This window comes from Kogia breviceps, chromosome 2, assembly GCF_026419965.1.
Source record: "Kogia breviceps isolate mKogBre1 chromosome 2, mKogBre1 haplotype 1, whole genome shotgun sequence".
NCBI lineage: Eukaryota > Metazoa > Chordata > Mammalia > Artiodactyla > Physeteridae > Kogia > Kogia breviceps.
In genome coordinates, this window is record NC_081311.1 from 156,349,359 (window position 1) to 156,364,413 (window position 15,055).

At 33.8% G+C, this 15,055-nt stretch overlaps 1 protein-coding gene across 13 annotated transcripts in view; it reads left to right on the forward strand.

Moving 5' to 3' along the window:
* The window catches only part of GULP1 (GULP PTB domain containing engulfment adaptor 1), a 262,224-nt gene that overhangs the window by 203,357 nt on the left and 43,812 nt on the right, over positions 1–15,055 (forward strand). For all 13 annotated transcript variants that reach the window (XM_067026439.1, XM_067026436.1, XM_059052330.2 and 10 more), the window contains 3 exons: positions 2,270–2,341; positions 7,981–8,079; positions 14,165–14,302. In XM_067026439.1, the coding sequence (XP_066882540.1) occupies positions 2,270–2,341; positions 7,981–8,079; positions 14,165–14,302 (309 nt within the window). The remainder of the gene's footprint in view (positions 1–2,269; positions 2,342–7,980; positions 8,080–14,164; positions 14,303–15,055) is intronic.

Sequence of the window (15,055 nt, forward strand, 5' to 3'; positions counted from 1 at the left end):
CTAATGGGGAATCTCTCAGTGATAATTTCAGAGATGTTGAGAAGAGTTTACCCCATGGATTTACTCAGAACTAAATAACTTCTATTGTGTTCGCTCCCCTCCTGTCACATGAACCTTTTACTTTTTTTGCATGATCTAAAACAGTGCTTTTCAAATCTGGTGGCACGTTAAAATCACCTGGGGAGCTTTAAAATGCACAGATGCCCTGGCTCCGCCCCAGCTAATTAAGTCAGAGTCCCAGGCACTGGTCTAAGTTTAAAGCTCCCAAGTTATTGTATCGTGAAGCCAAAGTTGTCCTGAAACAGAAGAAATGTGATGGGTCCATTGGTGTCAGGAATCGATTTGGCTGTCTCACATATCTTAAGTAGCAGATTTTCAGTTCCTTTTTAGCTGAGAATTTCTCCATTAATTTTGGTCTTTTTTTGCAGATCTGGTCAACCAATTTGAGGTCACAGAGGGGCAAACCTAGTGCCTAATGATATTACATCTAGACCAAGTTGCAGTTGTTTGGCATAGTTTGAATATATTCGAAAATGAAACTGTTGTACCTTGTAGAATCTGAAAACTGAAACTTTTTTGCCTTAATGCTTCTGAGCTTCACGTTCTCTCCATGAGCTCATTCGAAACAGGATCAGCAGTTATCTCCTATATTTTCAGCTCACCTTTTCTATCTACCTTCTACTATTCTTCTCAGCTGTTACTATTTTCTAAGTCTGTTCCTTAGATTTTAGTAGAAAAGAAATCACAAGAAATCACTTGTGATGGTTTTAGAAATATAATTCCCTAGCCCTACCCTTATTCGATTGAGGACTCTGCATTGTTATGTTTTAACCTGCTCCCTAGGTAATTCTCATACAGGTAATACACAGAGCCCATTTTGAAAAACAAAACTCTCATTTCTTTAGTTGTTATTTTTTTTTTTTTCAAGAATGAAAGAGAGGGATAAATTGGGAGATTGGGATTGACATATATATATATATATATGTCAGTATATATACTACTGCTGTATATAAAATAATAACTAATAAGAACCTGCTGTATAGCACAGGGAACTCTACTCAATACTCTGTAATGGCCTATATGGGAAAAGAATCTAAAAAAAAAAAGGATATATGTATGTGTATAACTGATTCAATTTGCTGTACACCTAAAACTAGCACAACTATAGTTGTGTTACTAGCTGATTGTAAATCAACTATACTCCAATAAAAATTTTTAAAAAAAGAATGAAAGAAGGAATTAAAGGTGATTTTAAAAGATACCCTGATATTACTATTTTGCTCCCTTCAATTCTGTGAGTTAACACATGAAAAATTATTACTTAATTATTTGATGTAAAGTATACGCACATACATACTCATGCATATGTCTATTTATATAAGTGATGAATTCTTATCCCACCCTGGTGTTATGATGATTGATGGTATGTGACAAGAAAAAAAAGTCTTTGGAAAATTATATATACCTAATGAATTTAATGATTATTTGCTATTTATGTAGAAATAATCTGTAGAATAAAATATCCACATGTCAATTCTAATTGGTCTTGAACATTTCATGATGTTGGACTTCTGTTTAAGAGGTATTATATCTCTCCAGGATAGAGATTTTATTACAATGTGGTAATTATCATGAAACTTTTTCTTTTTGCGGGGGGATAGGTCAGGTTTTAACTAAAAACCTCCAGGGATATTTTAACACTTAGTAAAATTGTAGAGCTTTTTTAAAAAAATTTTTGAATGTACTTTAGCTTATGACTTTGATGAATGTTGTATACTGGGTATTAAAAAAGTGTGTATTTTAAAATTTTACATGCTGTACGAGTGTGCTAATTGGAAAACAAAGAAAAATGTTGATTTGACATTATAAACTGTATTAAACCACATTAATATCTCAAAATATACTATTGACAACATAAAAATTATATGCTTTAAATTTTCAGATAATTTTTAATTGTTAATGTATTTTAAATTTGAGTTCAACTTTATTTCTCTGGGCCCAATGAAATGTCTTTAATTTTCTTTCCAGTACAAATCTTCAAGTAAAGTATTTAGGAAAAGTATGTTTTAAAAAAACCTTGAATAATAAGAATTGTGTATGATTAAGTAATGTATTTATATTTTCATATAAAATAATATAAATTAGTAATTTCTGTTTAGGATTTGGACTTGAATGACTATCATATCATTCTATTATTCCATGATATATTTCAACATGACTTACTGATATATGATATAATAAAGCCTGTCTCACAAGTGACCATTTTCAGTTTCTTGGCAGCACAGAAGTGGAGCAGCCCAAAGGAACAGAAGTTGTGAGAGATGCTGTGAGAAAGCTAAAGGTAGGGCAAGCCCTCCAGATAAGTGTCTAGTGTATTGAATTTATCTTCAGTCATCAGTAGACTGGTGGAAATTCAAAGCATGAATAGTTCTGTGGCAGATATGGCTTCACCCTGGTAAAAATGGTCTGTTGAATGAATATCACTAGATCAAGGAAACATATTTAATAATAACTATGTACACATGAATATTTTTCTGGGTGTGGAACACTGTATTTTTCTAAGGTATAATTTTTCATACTCGACAAAAAAAATTTAACAGCAATATTTTATGTATTGACATTCCATAGCTTGCCTTTACTTTGCAATGTGGACTTGTGCCCTAACTCAAAGACTAATAATGGCAGAACAACTGTCTCTAAAAGTCAGAATATCATATGCACCAGTTGAAAGTGTAGAATTAGACTAATTACAAAGCAGCATTTTGCTGCGACACTGTATGTTAAAGACGTCCTAATGGACATATCCACGAGGATCTGGCCATATCTATGAGCAGACCTGGGGAACTGGTGAGAGTAAGAGCAGAAAAGGACACTAAGCAACTCCACATACTCAGAATCAGCAAGTTTCCTGAGAAAATCTTGTAAGCTGCCATGCGTCCTTCGCATGTTTTTCTAATTGCATCCCATCCCAAAAGACATCATTCCCTCTGAGATACTAAGATTTGAAAAACTCCTTCAACAGAATTCTCATGTTTATCTCATTTAAAAAATTTAACATAGCACTATTTTGTTAACATACTTTATTGTTATTCTCTATGGTTGTTCTCAAAATTTTTTTAGAAACAGCCCTTCTCTGACTTTAGAGTTCATCCAATTATTCCATAGGAGAGGTAGGCCTCTGTGCCAGGCAAAATCATAAACATTAAAAAGTATTACTTTGCTTTGAGAATGTCATATCAGGTGGAATCTACTGAGTGTTTAAATTGAGAAAAAAATTGAAGTGAGTTGGCTTGCTTTCTGGGTAAAGAAATAAAAGGTAATATTTTAATCCATTTATTTTACCTGACTTTTCTTAATTTTTTTGTATTTTAAAATATTTTATGTATTTTATATTTTACTTATTTTTAAAGAAATATACTAAGAGGTCCTAAGATGATCTCACTCCCATTTGGAGAAAAAGGGGACCGGCCAACCACTTCTTTTAACTACTCATTAGGCAGTAATTTATACTTGTGCTTGTTTGGCAAATACTTTTAAGCACTAATAGAGAATTTTAAAAGTCTTACAATTTATGGACAACATTTAGAATAAGATTCTATTTAAATGTTCAAAATATTGCACACTCTGGGTATGAATCCAACTTCACTACAATCAGGATGTTTTATAAAAGAATGATGATATTTACACTTAATGTTTCTTTCTACCTAGGAGGTTCTTTATTCAGTGAACCTAAATCCAAACCCAAAAAGATTCAATTATGTAATGACTAGGTAACAAAGAGATATTCGAGATGAAATGCTTTCTAAAACATGGCTAGTTTTTAATGTATTTTTGTGAAACTTTATTTTCAGTTCTTATGTAGTTTCCTATTTGGAAATGTACTCTGTTAATAAAGGAATGTGGTTTACAATAAGATAAAAATCATGCAGTATGGTTTAAAAATTTATACTCAGTTGATAATAGCTTTTGTCTTTCAAGTATCTTCCAGAATACTTTATCTAAAAAGCAATCTTTACTCTATTGATTGTAAAAATTTTGTAGATCAGGAAAGTATATCTAAGGGTAATGATTCATGAACTAATGAAAATAAATAGAACAATGTTTTTTATTTACTTCTAATTTTTTTTGTTTGTTTCTTTGTATCAAAGGGCAGATGCTACAACTCTAGAGTATACAAGAATATTTACATTTATTTTAAGAACTTAGACCCTGGCTCCTGTTTAATTCTGTTGTCATGTAGAGATGACCAGAAGATGGTGCTATGGCTCTACTAAAAAAAAAAAAAAAAAAAATTTGCTTATTAACCCTGTTTTGTGTACACATCCCCCATTTTAATTTCCTGCTTACTTTTTTGTGTGTGTGTGTGTGATACGCGGGCCTCTCACCGCTGCGGCCTCCCCCGCTGCGGAGCACAGGCTCCGCGGCCATGGCCCACGGGCCCAGCCGCTCCGCGGCACGCGGGATCTTCCCGGACTGGGGCACGAACCCGTGTCCCTTGCATCGGCAGGCAGACTCCCAACCACTGCGCCACCAGGGAAGCCCCTGCTTACTTTTCTTAAACATATGTATTCTGATTACTTTTTTATCCACTATAGTTCAGTATTATATTTTATTTGCCACATAAGGTAACATTTCATTTCTATTTAAATATTTTTCAAAAGTTTGCAATATTAATATATTGACTTCTGACATTAAAGAAGAATTCAAAATTTATGACTAATACAAGATGATAGAAAACTTACAAGATTTTCAATAGTGTATTTTTTTATGCTTCTATGTTTAATGATGCCTAATTATTTTTCAAGAAAAAATTTTAAACTTTGATTTATTTTATTGGGTACTATTTTTCTGTCATTTTGTGGAGAATTTATAGTTCATAAAGTTTTCTTAAATATTATAATTTTTATAAGTGTTTACTTTCAGAAATTCTATATTTGTCAAAACAGCATATTTTCTATTTCTCAATCATGTTCAACAATTTCTATCTCTTAATCATGTTTTAGCCTACAATTTAAGAAAATTCCAAATTTTTCAAAAAGTGATAATTAAAAAAGCCTTTTGACTTCTATATATTTAATATCATTGTTATTGTAAGGAATTTTATTTTTAATAGGGATTTATTTAGTTTTAGTACAACTAGTACAAATGTCAGAGGGCTCAATATATTTCATAAACAATCTGCTTGTGATATTTACATGTGGATGAATATTGGTATGTAGATCCAAAACTTCTTGATTTCTCTGGGAGATAACCAGGGAGCAGCATTCCTGGACCCCAATTTTAGAGGACAGACCCCTCACCCCAGCAGAGCTAACAAAATTACATGAAGCTACCTCAAGCTATGTGGCCTTGGAAATTATTGAAAAGTTCTGTTAAATCTAGGCCCAGCAGTTTCTCCACTTGACCTCACTCTCTCTGGGTAGCATAACACTCTGTTTTTGTCTTCATAACCAGTTATTTAATTAATGAAATACTTAAAGTTTATTTTAATTGTAAACATACATATATAGCTGGTATCCCTGTAATAGTATCAAGAAAATTTTTAATTAAATCAATAATTTATAAGAACCACAAAAATAATTTGAATTAATTCATTAATTTTTATTGCCTAATAATGTATATTCCATTAATAATATAGTTAGATTTCACTTTTTAAGTCCTTTGAGAAATGGATAGAAATTGTGTGATGATGATATTGAAACTCAGTAGTGCTCCCTTTAAAATTTCTTTAGCTGTTCTACTTATAAGTGGCATATATTTAACTAAGTACTTTATTTACTTCAAGTAATACTTTATCCTTCCCCATCATTTTGTGGTGATAAAGGCTTGTTTTTTTTATTCATTTGTTGTATCCAGATATCCTCCAGAATTCTTAGGCTTTACCCCCTTTGAATATTCTTATTGGATTATTATATTCAAGTTTTACTGGTAGATCACTCTATCTAGATGACCAAGAAATAAATTTACTGAAGCAAAAAAGGAAAAAAATTTGCAGAAAGGCTTTTCAAGCATTAACATTCAAGTAGTAAATAGGGAGAGAAAAGAATACAATGTGAGCATGAACATGTCTTCAAAATGTAAGTTAGAAGTATTGTGGAACACAGTTGAGAGGTCTACAAGTAGGAAAAGAGACCTAGAGAAATCATGCAAACTGTATATAGAATACAGTCATCTTAAACTAAAAAAAAAAACAAAAAAACAAGCTGGAATGAGAATATTAAACTTTGTTTAAAATATTATAGATTGAACAAATATAACCTTAGGCTTAAATATTTTGCAACATTGGTGCAACAGTCAAGGCCAATAACCAGTATCAACCTTGATAAACATGAAAATAGTACTGGAAGTTTTTTTTTTTTTTTCTAATTCAGAAAATGTGCTGGGCAAAAGAAAAGAGTTATTAGTAGATAGCAAAGCTAGGTTCTAGGCCTGATTGCTACAGATCCATTTTATGACCAAGGTAACTGACTTCTCTGAGACTTACTTTTCTCATCTTTGAAATGGGAGGATGGGATTGGATGATCTCTGAATCTTCTTGGAGCACAATTATTTCATCTTGATATGAAGCAGAAGAAAAGGTTTCACAAGCCATAGATCAGATATTTTATGTTTATTTTTCTTTTTCTTTGTCTTGTTCTCTTGTTTCCCCTCTCTCCCTCTCTCCCTCTCTCCCTCCTTGCTCCCCTCTTTGTTTATTCTACTTGTAGCCACTACTTCCTCCCCTTGTTCATTTGTTCCTTTTTTTTCTGGCAGAAAAGACATAACAGATAAGTTTTAGTGGTTGTTTTGTGACGGACTTTTTGGAAACTAAAAGAGGTCACAGGAATGGTTGTGTACAGATGTGGAGAAGGCTTCAAGAGCTATTGCTCATTTTCTGTTTCTGGAAAAGAACAGCACCCAGGAAGCCAGCTTAGACTGCTTCTGTGGCCAGCTTTGCGACTGGCTTTGTTCAGACGTGTTCACATAGATGGAAAGCAGCTGATTTATTTTGTCAGCCTCCATATGTGAAAATCCCCAAATTGCTTTGATTATACCAATACAGGAAGAAGATTATGAAGGGAAGAGAAACAAATTAATCCACTTTCTTTGGGAGAGAGCTGGGATAATTTTTAAAGGTCTGCACTGAAGCAAAACAAGTTTCTTAAAGACAAAAAAGAAAATTCTCTGGCATGAATTAGTCACATTTATGTGCAGAATGTTAGACTGCTGAATACCGAGAAAAAAGCTGCCTGTATTTATAGAACAGGACAGATAGCAAACTAAAAAATTGTACCACCCAAAATGAAATAAAACAAATGGAACTCTCCCCCCGTAATCCCCTCCCTGAATATCAAGGCAGACACTTCAAGGCATTCTTATATGCATTAATTATATTATTCTCCATGGCAGTGCAAAATCATGAAAAGAGAAAGAGGCTTTTAAACACTCTCTGCTCTGGGACTGAACTATACCATGTGTATTCACATTAGAAAGAAATACACAATGCATATAAATATGACACACAAAAGAGGACTGAAACCCCATCCTGCCTTACAGATACTCTGTTTTGAATCAAGTTAGGGTGATCCATATGCTAACAAAATGTTATACTAGGAAATAACTTCTTGAACCCCTACAAGAGGGGTAATAAATACAATTTTTTTCAATAGTTCTCTTCTATTTCTTGAAAAGAAAGGTGGGGGTGGGGAGGGAGGAGAGAAGGAAAGTAGGGAGAGAATAACATTGCCAGATAAAGCCAGGACATTTAAATACATCTAGACTGAGTCTAGTTCTGAGTGTTTTATCTGGGAGAATTACTTCAATCCTTAGCTTCAGTTTGATTTCTAAATATTTGGGGGCTGTGTGGAGTTTATAAAAATACTTTACAATGGGCAATAATTTATTTAATGAAATTTCAACACTGAATATGAGCTCCAAATATATGTGTTCATTTCCTATAGAAACAGAATTACAGTTTTGTGAATAAATTTTCATTTGTAGTTTGCAAGACATATCAAGAAATCTGAAGGCCAGAAAATTCCTAAAGTTGAGTTGCAAATATCAATTTATGGAGTAAAAATTCTAGAACCCAAAACAAAGGTAAGGCTCATTTTTAAACATCGGAAGCACTCTACTGTAGAATTAATTGCAATTACACTCCTATTTTAATGAGTATTTTAAAATGTTTTACCAGTTGAAACTGTTGAGTTCTCAGTTAACTACAATTTAAAACTCTATAGGATTTATAGGGGAAAAAACAACATTTGGAATTGCTTTCTGAGTGGTTTGTTCTGCAGCCTATGTTTGGGATATAAAAATTTATATTAAAATATATTCAATGGTATTTGGTCTTGTATTTAGGAATTCTTCTTCATCGGTTTGAATGAGATGCATGTAAGTGTGGTTCACTGAGTATGAAAGAAGACAGAAGCTGTATGTTGTTTATTAAAATGTCCGGGACCGACCATTATTGCCTGTAGACATAATCAGTGTGTATTGGTTTACTAAGGCTGCCATAATAAAATACCACAGTCCTGGTGGCTCAAACAGTAGAAATTTATTTCTCACAGTTCTGGAGGCTGGAAATCTGAGATTAAGCTGACAGCAACAGGCTTGGTTTCCTCCGAGTCTTCTCTCCTTGGCTTGCAAATGGCTGCCCTCTTGCTGCCTCTTCACATGGTTGTCTGTGCACGTATACTCCTGTCTCTTTGTATGTCTTATTTCCTCTTCTAAGTACACAAGTCAGATTGGATGAGGGTTGACTCTAATGACCTTATTTTAACTTAATCACTTCTTTCAAGCCTTATCTCCAAATACAGTCACATTCTAAGGTACAGGGAGTTAAGGCTTCAACATATAAATTTGGGGGGGACATAATTCAGCCCATAACACAGTGTAAACTTAAGGTTCTTGTATTTGAGAGCTTTCCCCCCTACAGATCCAATGGGGAAAAAATGGAAAATATAATCTATTCTAGATTCACATTTATTAATATGTACTTATTGTGGATGTAATTGTTTTCACCTAAAATTCCTATGTTGAAGCCCAACCTGCAATGTGACTGTATTTGGAGATAGAGCCTTTGGGATAATTAGAGTTAAATGAGGTCATAATTGGACCTTAATCCAATAAGACTGGTGTCGTTATGATAAGAGAAATAATCACCAGGGATGCATGAGCACAGAAGAAAAGCCATGTGAGGACACAGCGAGAAGACAGCCATCTGTAAGCCAAGGGGAGAGGCTTCAGCAGAAGCCAAACCTGCTGACACCTTGATCTTGGACTTTAAGCCTCCAGAACTGAGAAAATAAATATCTATTGTCGAAGCCTCTCAGTCTGTGGTATTTTGTTATGGCAGCCCTAGAAAATAAACATAATACTTTATTCCCAATGCCTCAGAATTATTGTTTAGTAATTTTGATAAGACCATGAAAGTCAGTTTGGAATAATTGACTTACATTCAACTCCAATTATTTTACAAATATATATTATCAATGTTTCCTTTTAATGCTATAGCATGCTTACTGACAAATTAATTCAGTTTGAAAGCCCAAAGAAACTCTGGCCTGTAAACAGATTATGAAAATATTTCCACAGGTCTGCAGTTTTCACTAGTCCAGCATTTGTCACCAATCCCTTCAATCTGTGTGCATAACAACCCCTGACAATGTCTTGCTATTAAAAGTGTGGTTTGTGGACCAGCAGTATCAGCATCACCTGGGAGCTCGTTAGAACTGTAAAACCACACGTCCCATTCTAGAGCTACTGAATCTGCAATTTCAGAAGAAACATAGTAATTTTTAAATACACTAAAATTTGAAGAGTTCTGGTGTAGTGCACAGGCTGCTAGGCTACATGCAGTAGCCTTCACTTTCAAATTATAGTCCATGGAATATTTGCATCAAAAATAACGGAGACATTTGCAAAAATAAGTCCCACATACTATCTTAGCCTACAGAATCAGAATTGCCATGGAAATTTTGCATTTATAATATGTTTGAGGACAACTGGACAATGGCATGGATGCACCCAGTTATTGTTCAATTCCAAAATAAAGAACAATTGCATTCTTTCAAACCTCTCAAGCCATGAATCTAAGACCTCCCTCAACTGTTCTAATTTCCTCCTATTCTCAACACTCAATATTAAATAAAAACAAAGAATTGGAGAGCACTTTTGTTATGGTTATCCCAAAGTAACTATTGCTGAGGTGGCTGAAAGCAGACAAAAGAAGTGATGAAAGGATAGTGGAAGGTCTGATCTATTCAAGCTCATGTATATATGTATGGTTTGCTGGGAAACAAAGCAGTTGAAATTATGGCTGAGATTAACTCATTAGGCAGATGGTAGTTACAAAAGAACAGTAGGCTAAGGAAGCAGTAAGTTATGGAGTGACAATGTAGTAAAAAATGTAGCAACCAAAGTGTAGTCTTATATGCAATTAAAAAGAAAAACAATCCTAGTACTGTATTTCCTTTTTTAAACTAAATGGATATATAGTTGCAAATGTCCAGGTAGAACAAGTCATTTGTAGGCCATGTTCCTGTTTATTTCTTCTAAACCATATAGATCCCTTTTGGAATGTATGTGTGTGTAATTAATTCAATTTTTTACATGAATTTTAGGACTTGTCAAAGCACACCTTGAAATATGTAAGGCTGATAATACACTTTATGTATCATCTACATGTGTTCTTGTTTTTTGTTTGTTTTTTGTTTTTTTGTGTGTGGTACGCGGGCCTCTCACTGTTGTGGCCTCTCCCGTTGCGGAGCACAGGCTCCAGATGCGCAGGCTCAGTGGCCATGGCTCCCGGGCCCAGCTGGTCGGCGGCATGTGGGATCCTCCCGGACCCGGGCCCGAACCTGTGTCCCCTGCATCGGCAGGCGGACTCTCAACCACTGCGCCACCAGGGAAGCCCTTCCTGTTTCTTTTGATTCAAGTCTACCCATAATATATCCTAAGCTATAACGATTTCACCAATACCATAATCTATAAATTATAATCTACTAAATCATTCTCCTATTATTGAACATTTAGAATGCTTCAAATTTTTCATTAATTAATACAAAATTTAAGTATTTAGAAAATACAAATATGATTAAATGCAGTATATAAAGAGAACATCATTAGTGTTTAGAATCAACAGTTTAATAATGGCATATCTTTACAAATCACAAAATATAGATACTTAAGGATACTGCAAGATGACTAACACTGATTTAGTATGTGGGGTGTGTGTGTGTGTGTGTGTGTGTGTGTGTGTGTGTGTGTGTGTGTGTGTGTGTGTGTATTTAAAAAGACACAGAGAAGCAGATCATGGGAAATGCATATGTAGCAAATGTTACCGGTTTGTGATTCTGGAGCCTACATAATAAGACTCCCATAATAATGAATTTCCTGTTTTCAACCTGTCAACCGTATCATTATGTTCCCTAAACTTTTGCTGTCAAATCTCTATGCCTCTCACAACCTAAACCCCACTTACAAAACATCAGTGAGTTGGGATTCAACTCAGTGTGATTAGCCAACTGACTTTTGTTCATGGTATTTCTTACCCAAATCAATAACACCAATGGCTTTTCTTCCCTGTCCCAAAGTCTCCATTTCCTATGTCTAATAGCTAATTTTAAAGAGACCCAATTTAATTTTTTCCCAAATAAGTAAATTTTCCAAACTTTTAACGAGAAACAAGCATCTCTATTTTCATCCCTGCCAGACTTGAAGAGTGATCTTGGAGTTTTAAAATCTTTGAAATGTCTTATAAATTCTATTATATTACATATAGATAGACAGCAACTGTCCCTTTACTCATATATCACATGTGCGTATAGAGTGTCTGACTCTTTACCTATTATAGAATATACCATTTTTTGAATCCATAAAAACATATAGGTAATCTAAAAAAGGGATTACCAGCTCTCCTGGGCATTAGTGCCCCTAGGAGGCTCCTGAGAATGCCGCTTGCTGGAGACCACTCAGGCCTTTCAGATTCAGAATCTACAGAACAAGACTTAGTATCTATGTTATAAAAAAGAAGAAAACAAAGAAAACCTCCCCAGGTGACTCTGATACAGCCTGTTCACAGATATGCATTTAGGAACCACTATTTGAGGAGATGTGAGTGAATCAGAAAAAAATCTATCATATATTTTATTTTGGGTATAAGCTGTAATTTAGGAAAATAATAATTAAATATGATGGTCCTAAGATAAATTTATTTATAGTAAAATATACATATGTTTACTATACATTTATATAGTAAATATATTTATATATTTAAAAATTTATTCTTAACCAAACGGACTTGATAGAAAATAGATCATTTTTCTATCCCATTTGGATGGATGGAAATGGAAGTGAAAAGCAATCTCAGTTGACTCCAATATCTTTCTTTCTGTGTCTTTTCCCGTTTTGCTTTTCTCACTTGTCCTCCAAATGGAGATTTTGCATTGCTGGAAAAAGGTGGTATAGGTGAATTGGGGATTTACTTATGTTTTGTTCCAACTCCAATAATATATTGTCAGTGTTAAAGGATAATTGTGTTCTCACTGTGCTTAATTGTATTCCTGAGTCTTTTTATCCTGTCTCACCAGAAATCAGTACTATATCATAAAAGATGTATCACAATAACAAAAATTCACAAAAGTAATAAAATTATAAGTTTCAGCACCCTGGTCTTCTTTTGTAGAAAGATACCTCTTGCCAGTCTAAACAGAACTTAAGATGATTCCCAACTGTCATAACCAAGGGCTTTCTGTGATCACATTGGTTGGTGAATGAATGAGGGACTACACAGGTTTCACCACCAGCTGTGTAAATGATGTGTTTTCATGTTAAATACTTGTAACTTCTCCTATAAATGGAAAGAAATGAATCCTTTTTCTATATTGTATAGCAATGATATATCCTTTTTATGTTTAACATGATTATACAGTTAGTAAACTGGCATAGACCTGCTGTCATTATTCGGGAGCTACAGTACAGCTGAAGGCCATCGTTTGACTGTATTAATAATAAAACAAAGATATGCCAGTGAGAAAAAGACTGGTCAATCAGGCAAAGTATAGGAGAAGGATAGTCTCAGACAAACATGGTCAGTGTCCATCTCAGCACTAACCACAAGAGAGGAAAGATGACTTCATCAGAAGCCTTAGTAAGTTGTTTACAATCATACAGTATACAGCCTCATTTTAATTTTCATGCTGCAAACAAACCTTTGATGACTTACCATTTGTTTTATATGCAGTCAAGAATGCAGGCTGTAGACAAATTCTCTTAGCATTTATTTGTTTAACTTGTTATATGTACTCATTTTCAGTCTGAAGGGCAGTAATGTGAATCACAGTGATAGAGAAAATCTCAGCAAGCTGGCGCATCAAACCCTGAACTTGGAAGGATGTAGTGACAGATGCTACAGTTGCAGTATATGATGTATATATATATATATATATACACATCATATATACACATCATATATATGATGTGTATATATATACATCATATATATATACAACATATATATATGATGTGTGTATATATATATATATGCAGTATTTATCTTTCTACTGATTAACAAGGTTGATTCAGCAATTTAGAAGCTGGATGTGTAGATCTTCTTCATTCATTGCTCCAATGGAAAACATTACAAAAGTTGCAAGGATGATTTCCTTAGACAGAAGAGTTTCAAGAGTGTATGAGTTACCATGAAGACATGTAATATGTAGTATGTTTCATATGAAATTGTGTACAAATGAAGTTATGTTTTAAACTGCAATGTTAGCAGTAGTAAGATAAAATGAAAAGTTTTCTGGTTAAAAAGGGTTCTGCTAATTCTGTAACCTTGTGGAAACCTCTTAATCTCTCTAGACCTCAATATCCTTCTAACTAAAATTGCACAATTTAAAGTAATGGTCTCTGAATCTCCTGTAGCTCAGGAAGCCCATGAACCTCTGATCCTCTTTCCCTTGTGTTTTTCTAAGTGCTATTGAAATGACTATCTTAGTTTAATCCTGAGTCAGGAGGTTTATCTCATTACTTATTTGTTTAAGTTTGAGGTGTATGTAATTTTAAAATCAAGGTATGACAGATGATGTTTCATAAGTTGTATGTTATTAGCACAGCTGGTATATCAGAAAATGAAAAAAAAAAACTCTTCAACTACATTTATTTTCATCTGTGTTCACAGGAAGTTCAACACAATTGCCAGCTTCACAGAATATCATTTTGTGCAGATGATAAAACTGACAAGAGGATATTCACTTTCATATGCAAAGATTCTGAGTCAAATAAACATTTGTGCTATGTATTTGACAGTGAAAAGTGTGTAAGTATGCCAGATGTTTTAGGGTGGTTTGTTCTGCTCTACAAGCCAGGAATTATCTTCTTTCTGGCATTAGTAAAGTATTTGGAAATGAATAAGGTCTGCAAATACTTAACTACACTAATAGATTCATCCTGTCAGGAGAATATGCTTCAGGATTTCATCCTTAACTAAATTCTCATGTTCATGGGCACAAGCTTTTATGCAAATTTCTTTTCTTAGAATGTCATGCTTATGTTATACATTTGTCTTATAATCACTTGATTTATTTGAAATTTTAAACTCAAATACGATTTAGTAATATGCATATAATGCAAAAGAGTAATTGCGACCAAAGTATTGATTTTTTTTTCTGGAATGTGATGGGTCTGATGAAAATAAATATTTTAAACTCCAGGAAATGAAATGTGTATGGCTTCTCAAAAAAGTCTCCAATACTTTGAAAATCTGGTTCTTGATTTTCATTATTCAGAAAACTTAATATAATGAAAGGTGGTAGAATTGTATGGGAGTGTGTGTGTTCCTGTGTTTGAGCTTGTGAATGTAATCTAAAGTTCTTAGCAAGTAAGAACAATTAGAGAATTCCAAAGTTAAGTTCACTAACAGTTCTTTAATCATCTGGAATCTTAAGGAAAACCCCATGTCTTGACTATAAGCATAAGCTAATGCTAATCATAACCTAGTCCGAGGTCCTGTTATAAAACATAAGATGTGAATTCCAAGCACACATTGTAGCCTTTGATAGCTTTAATTGAG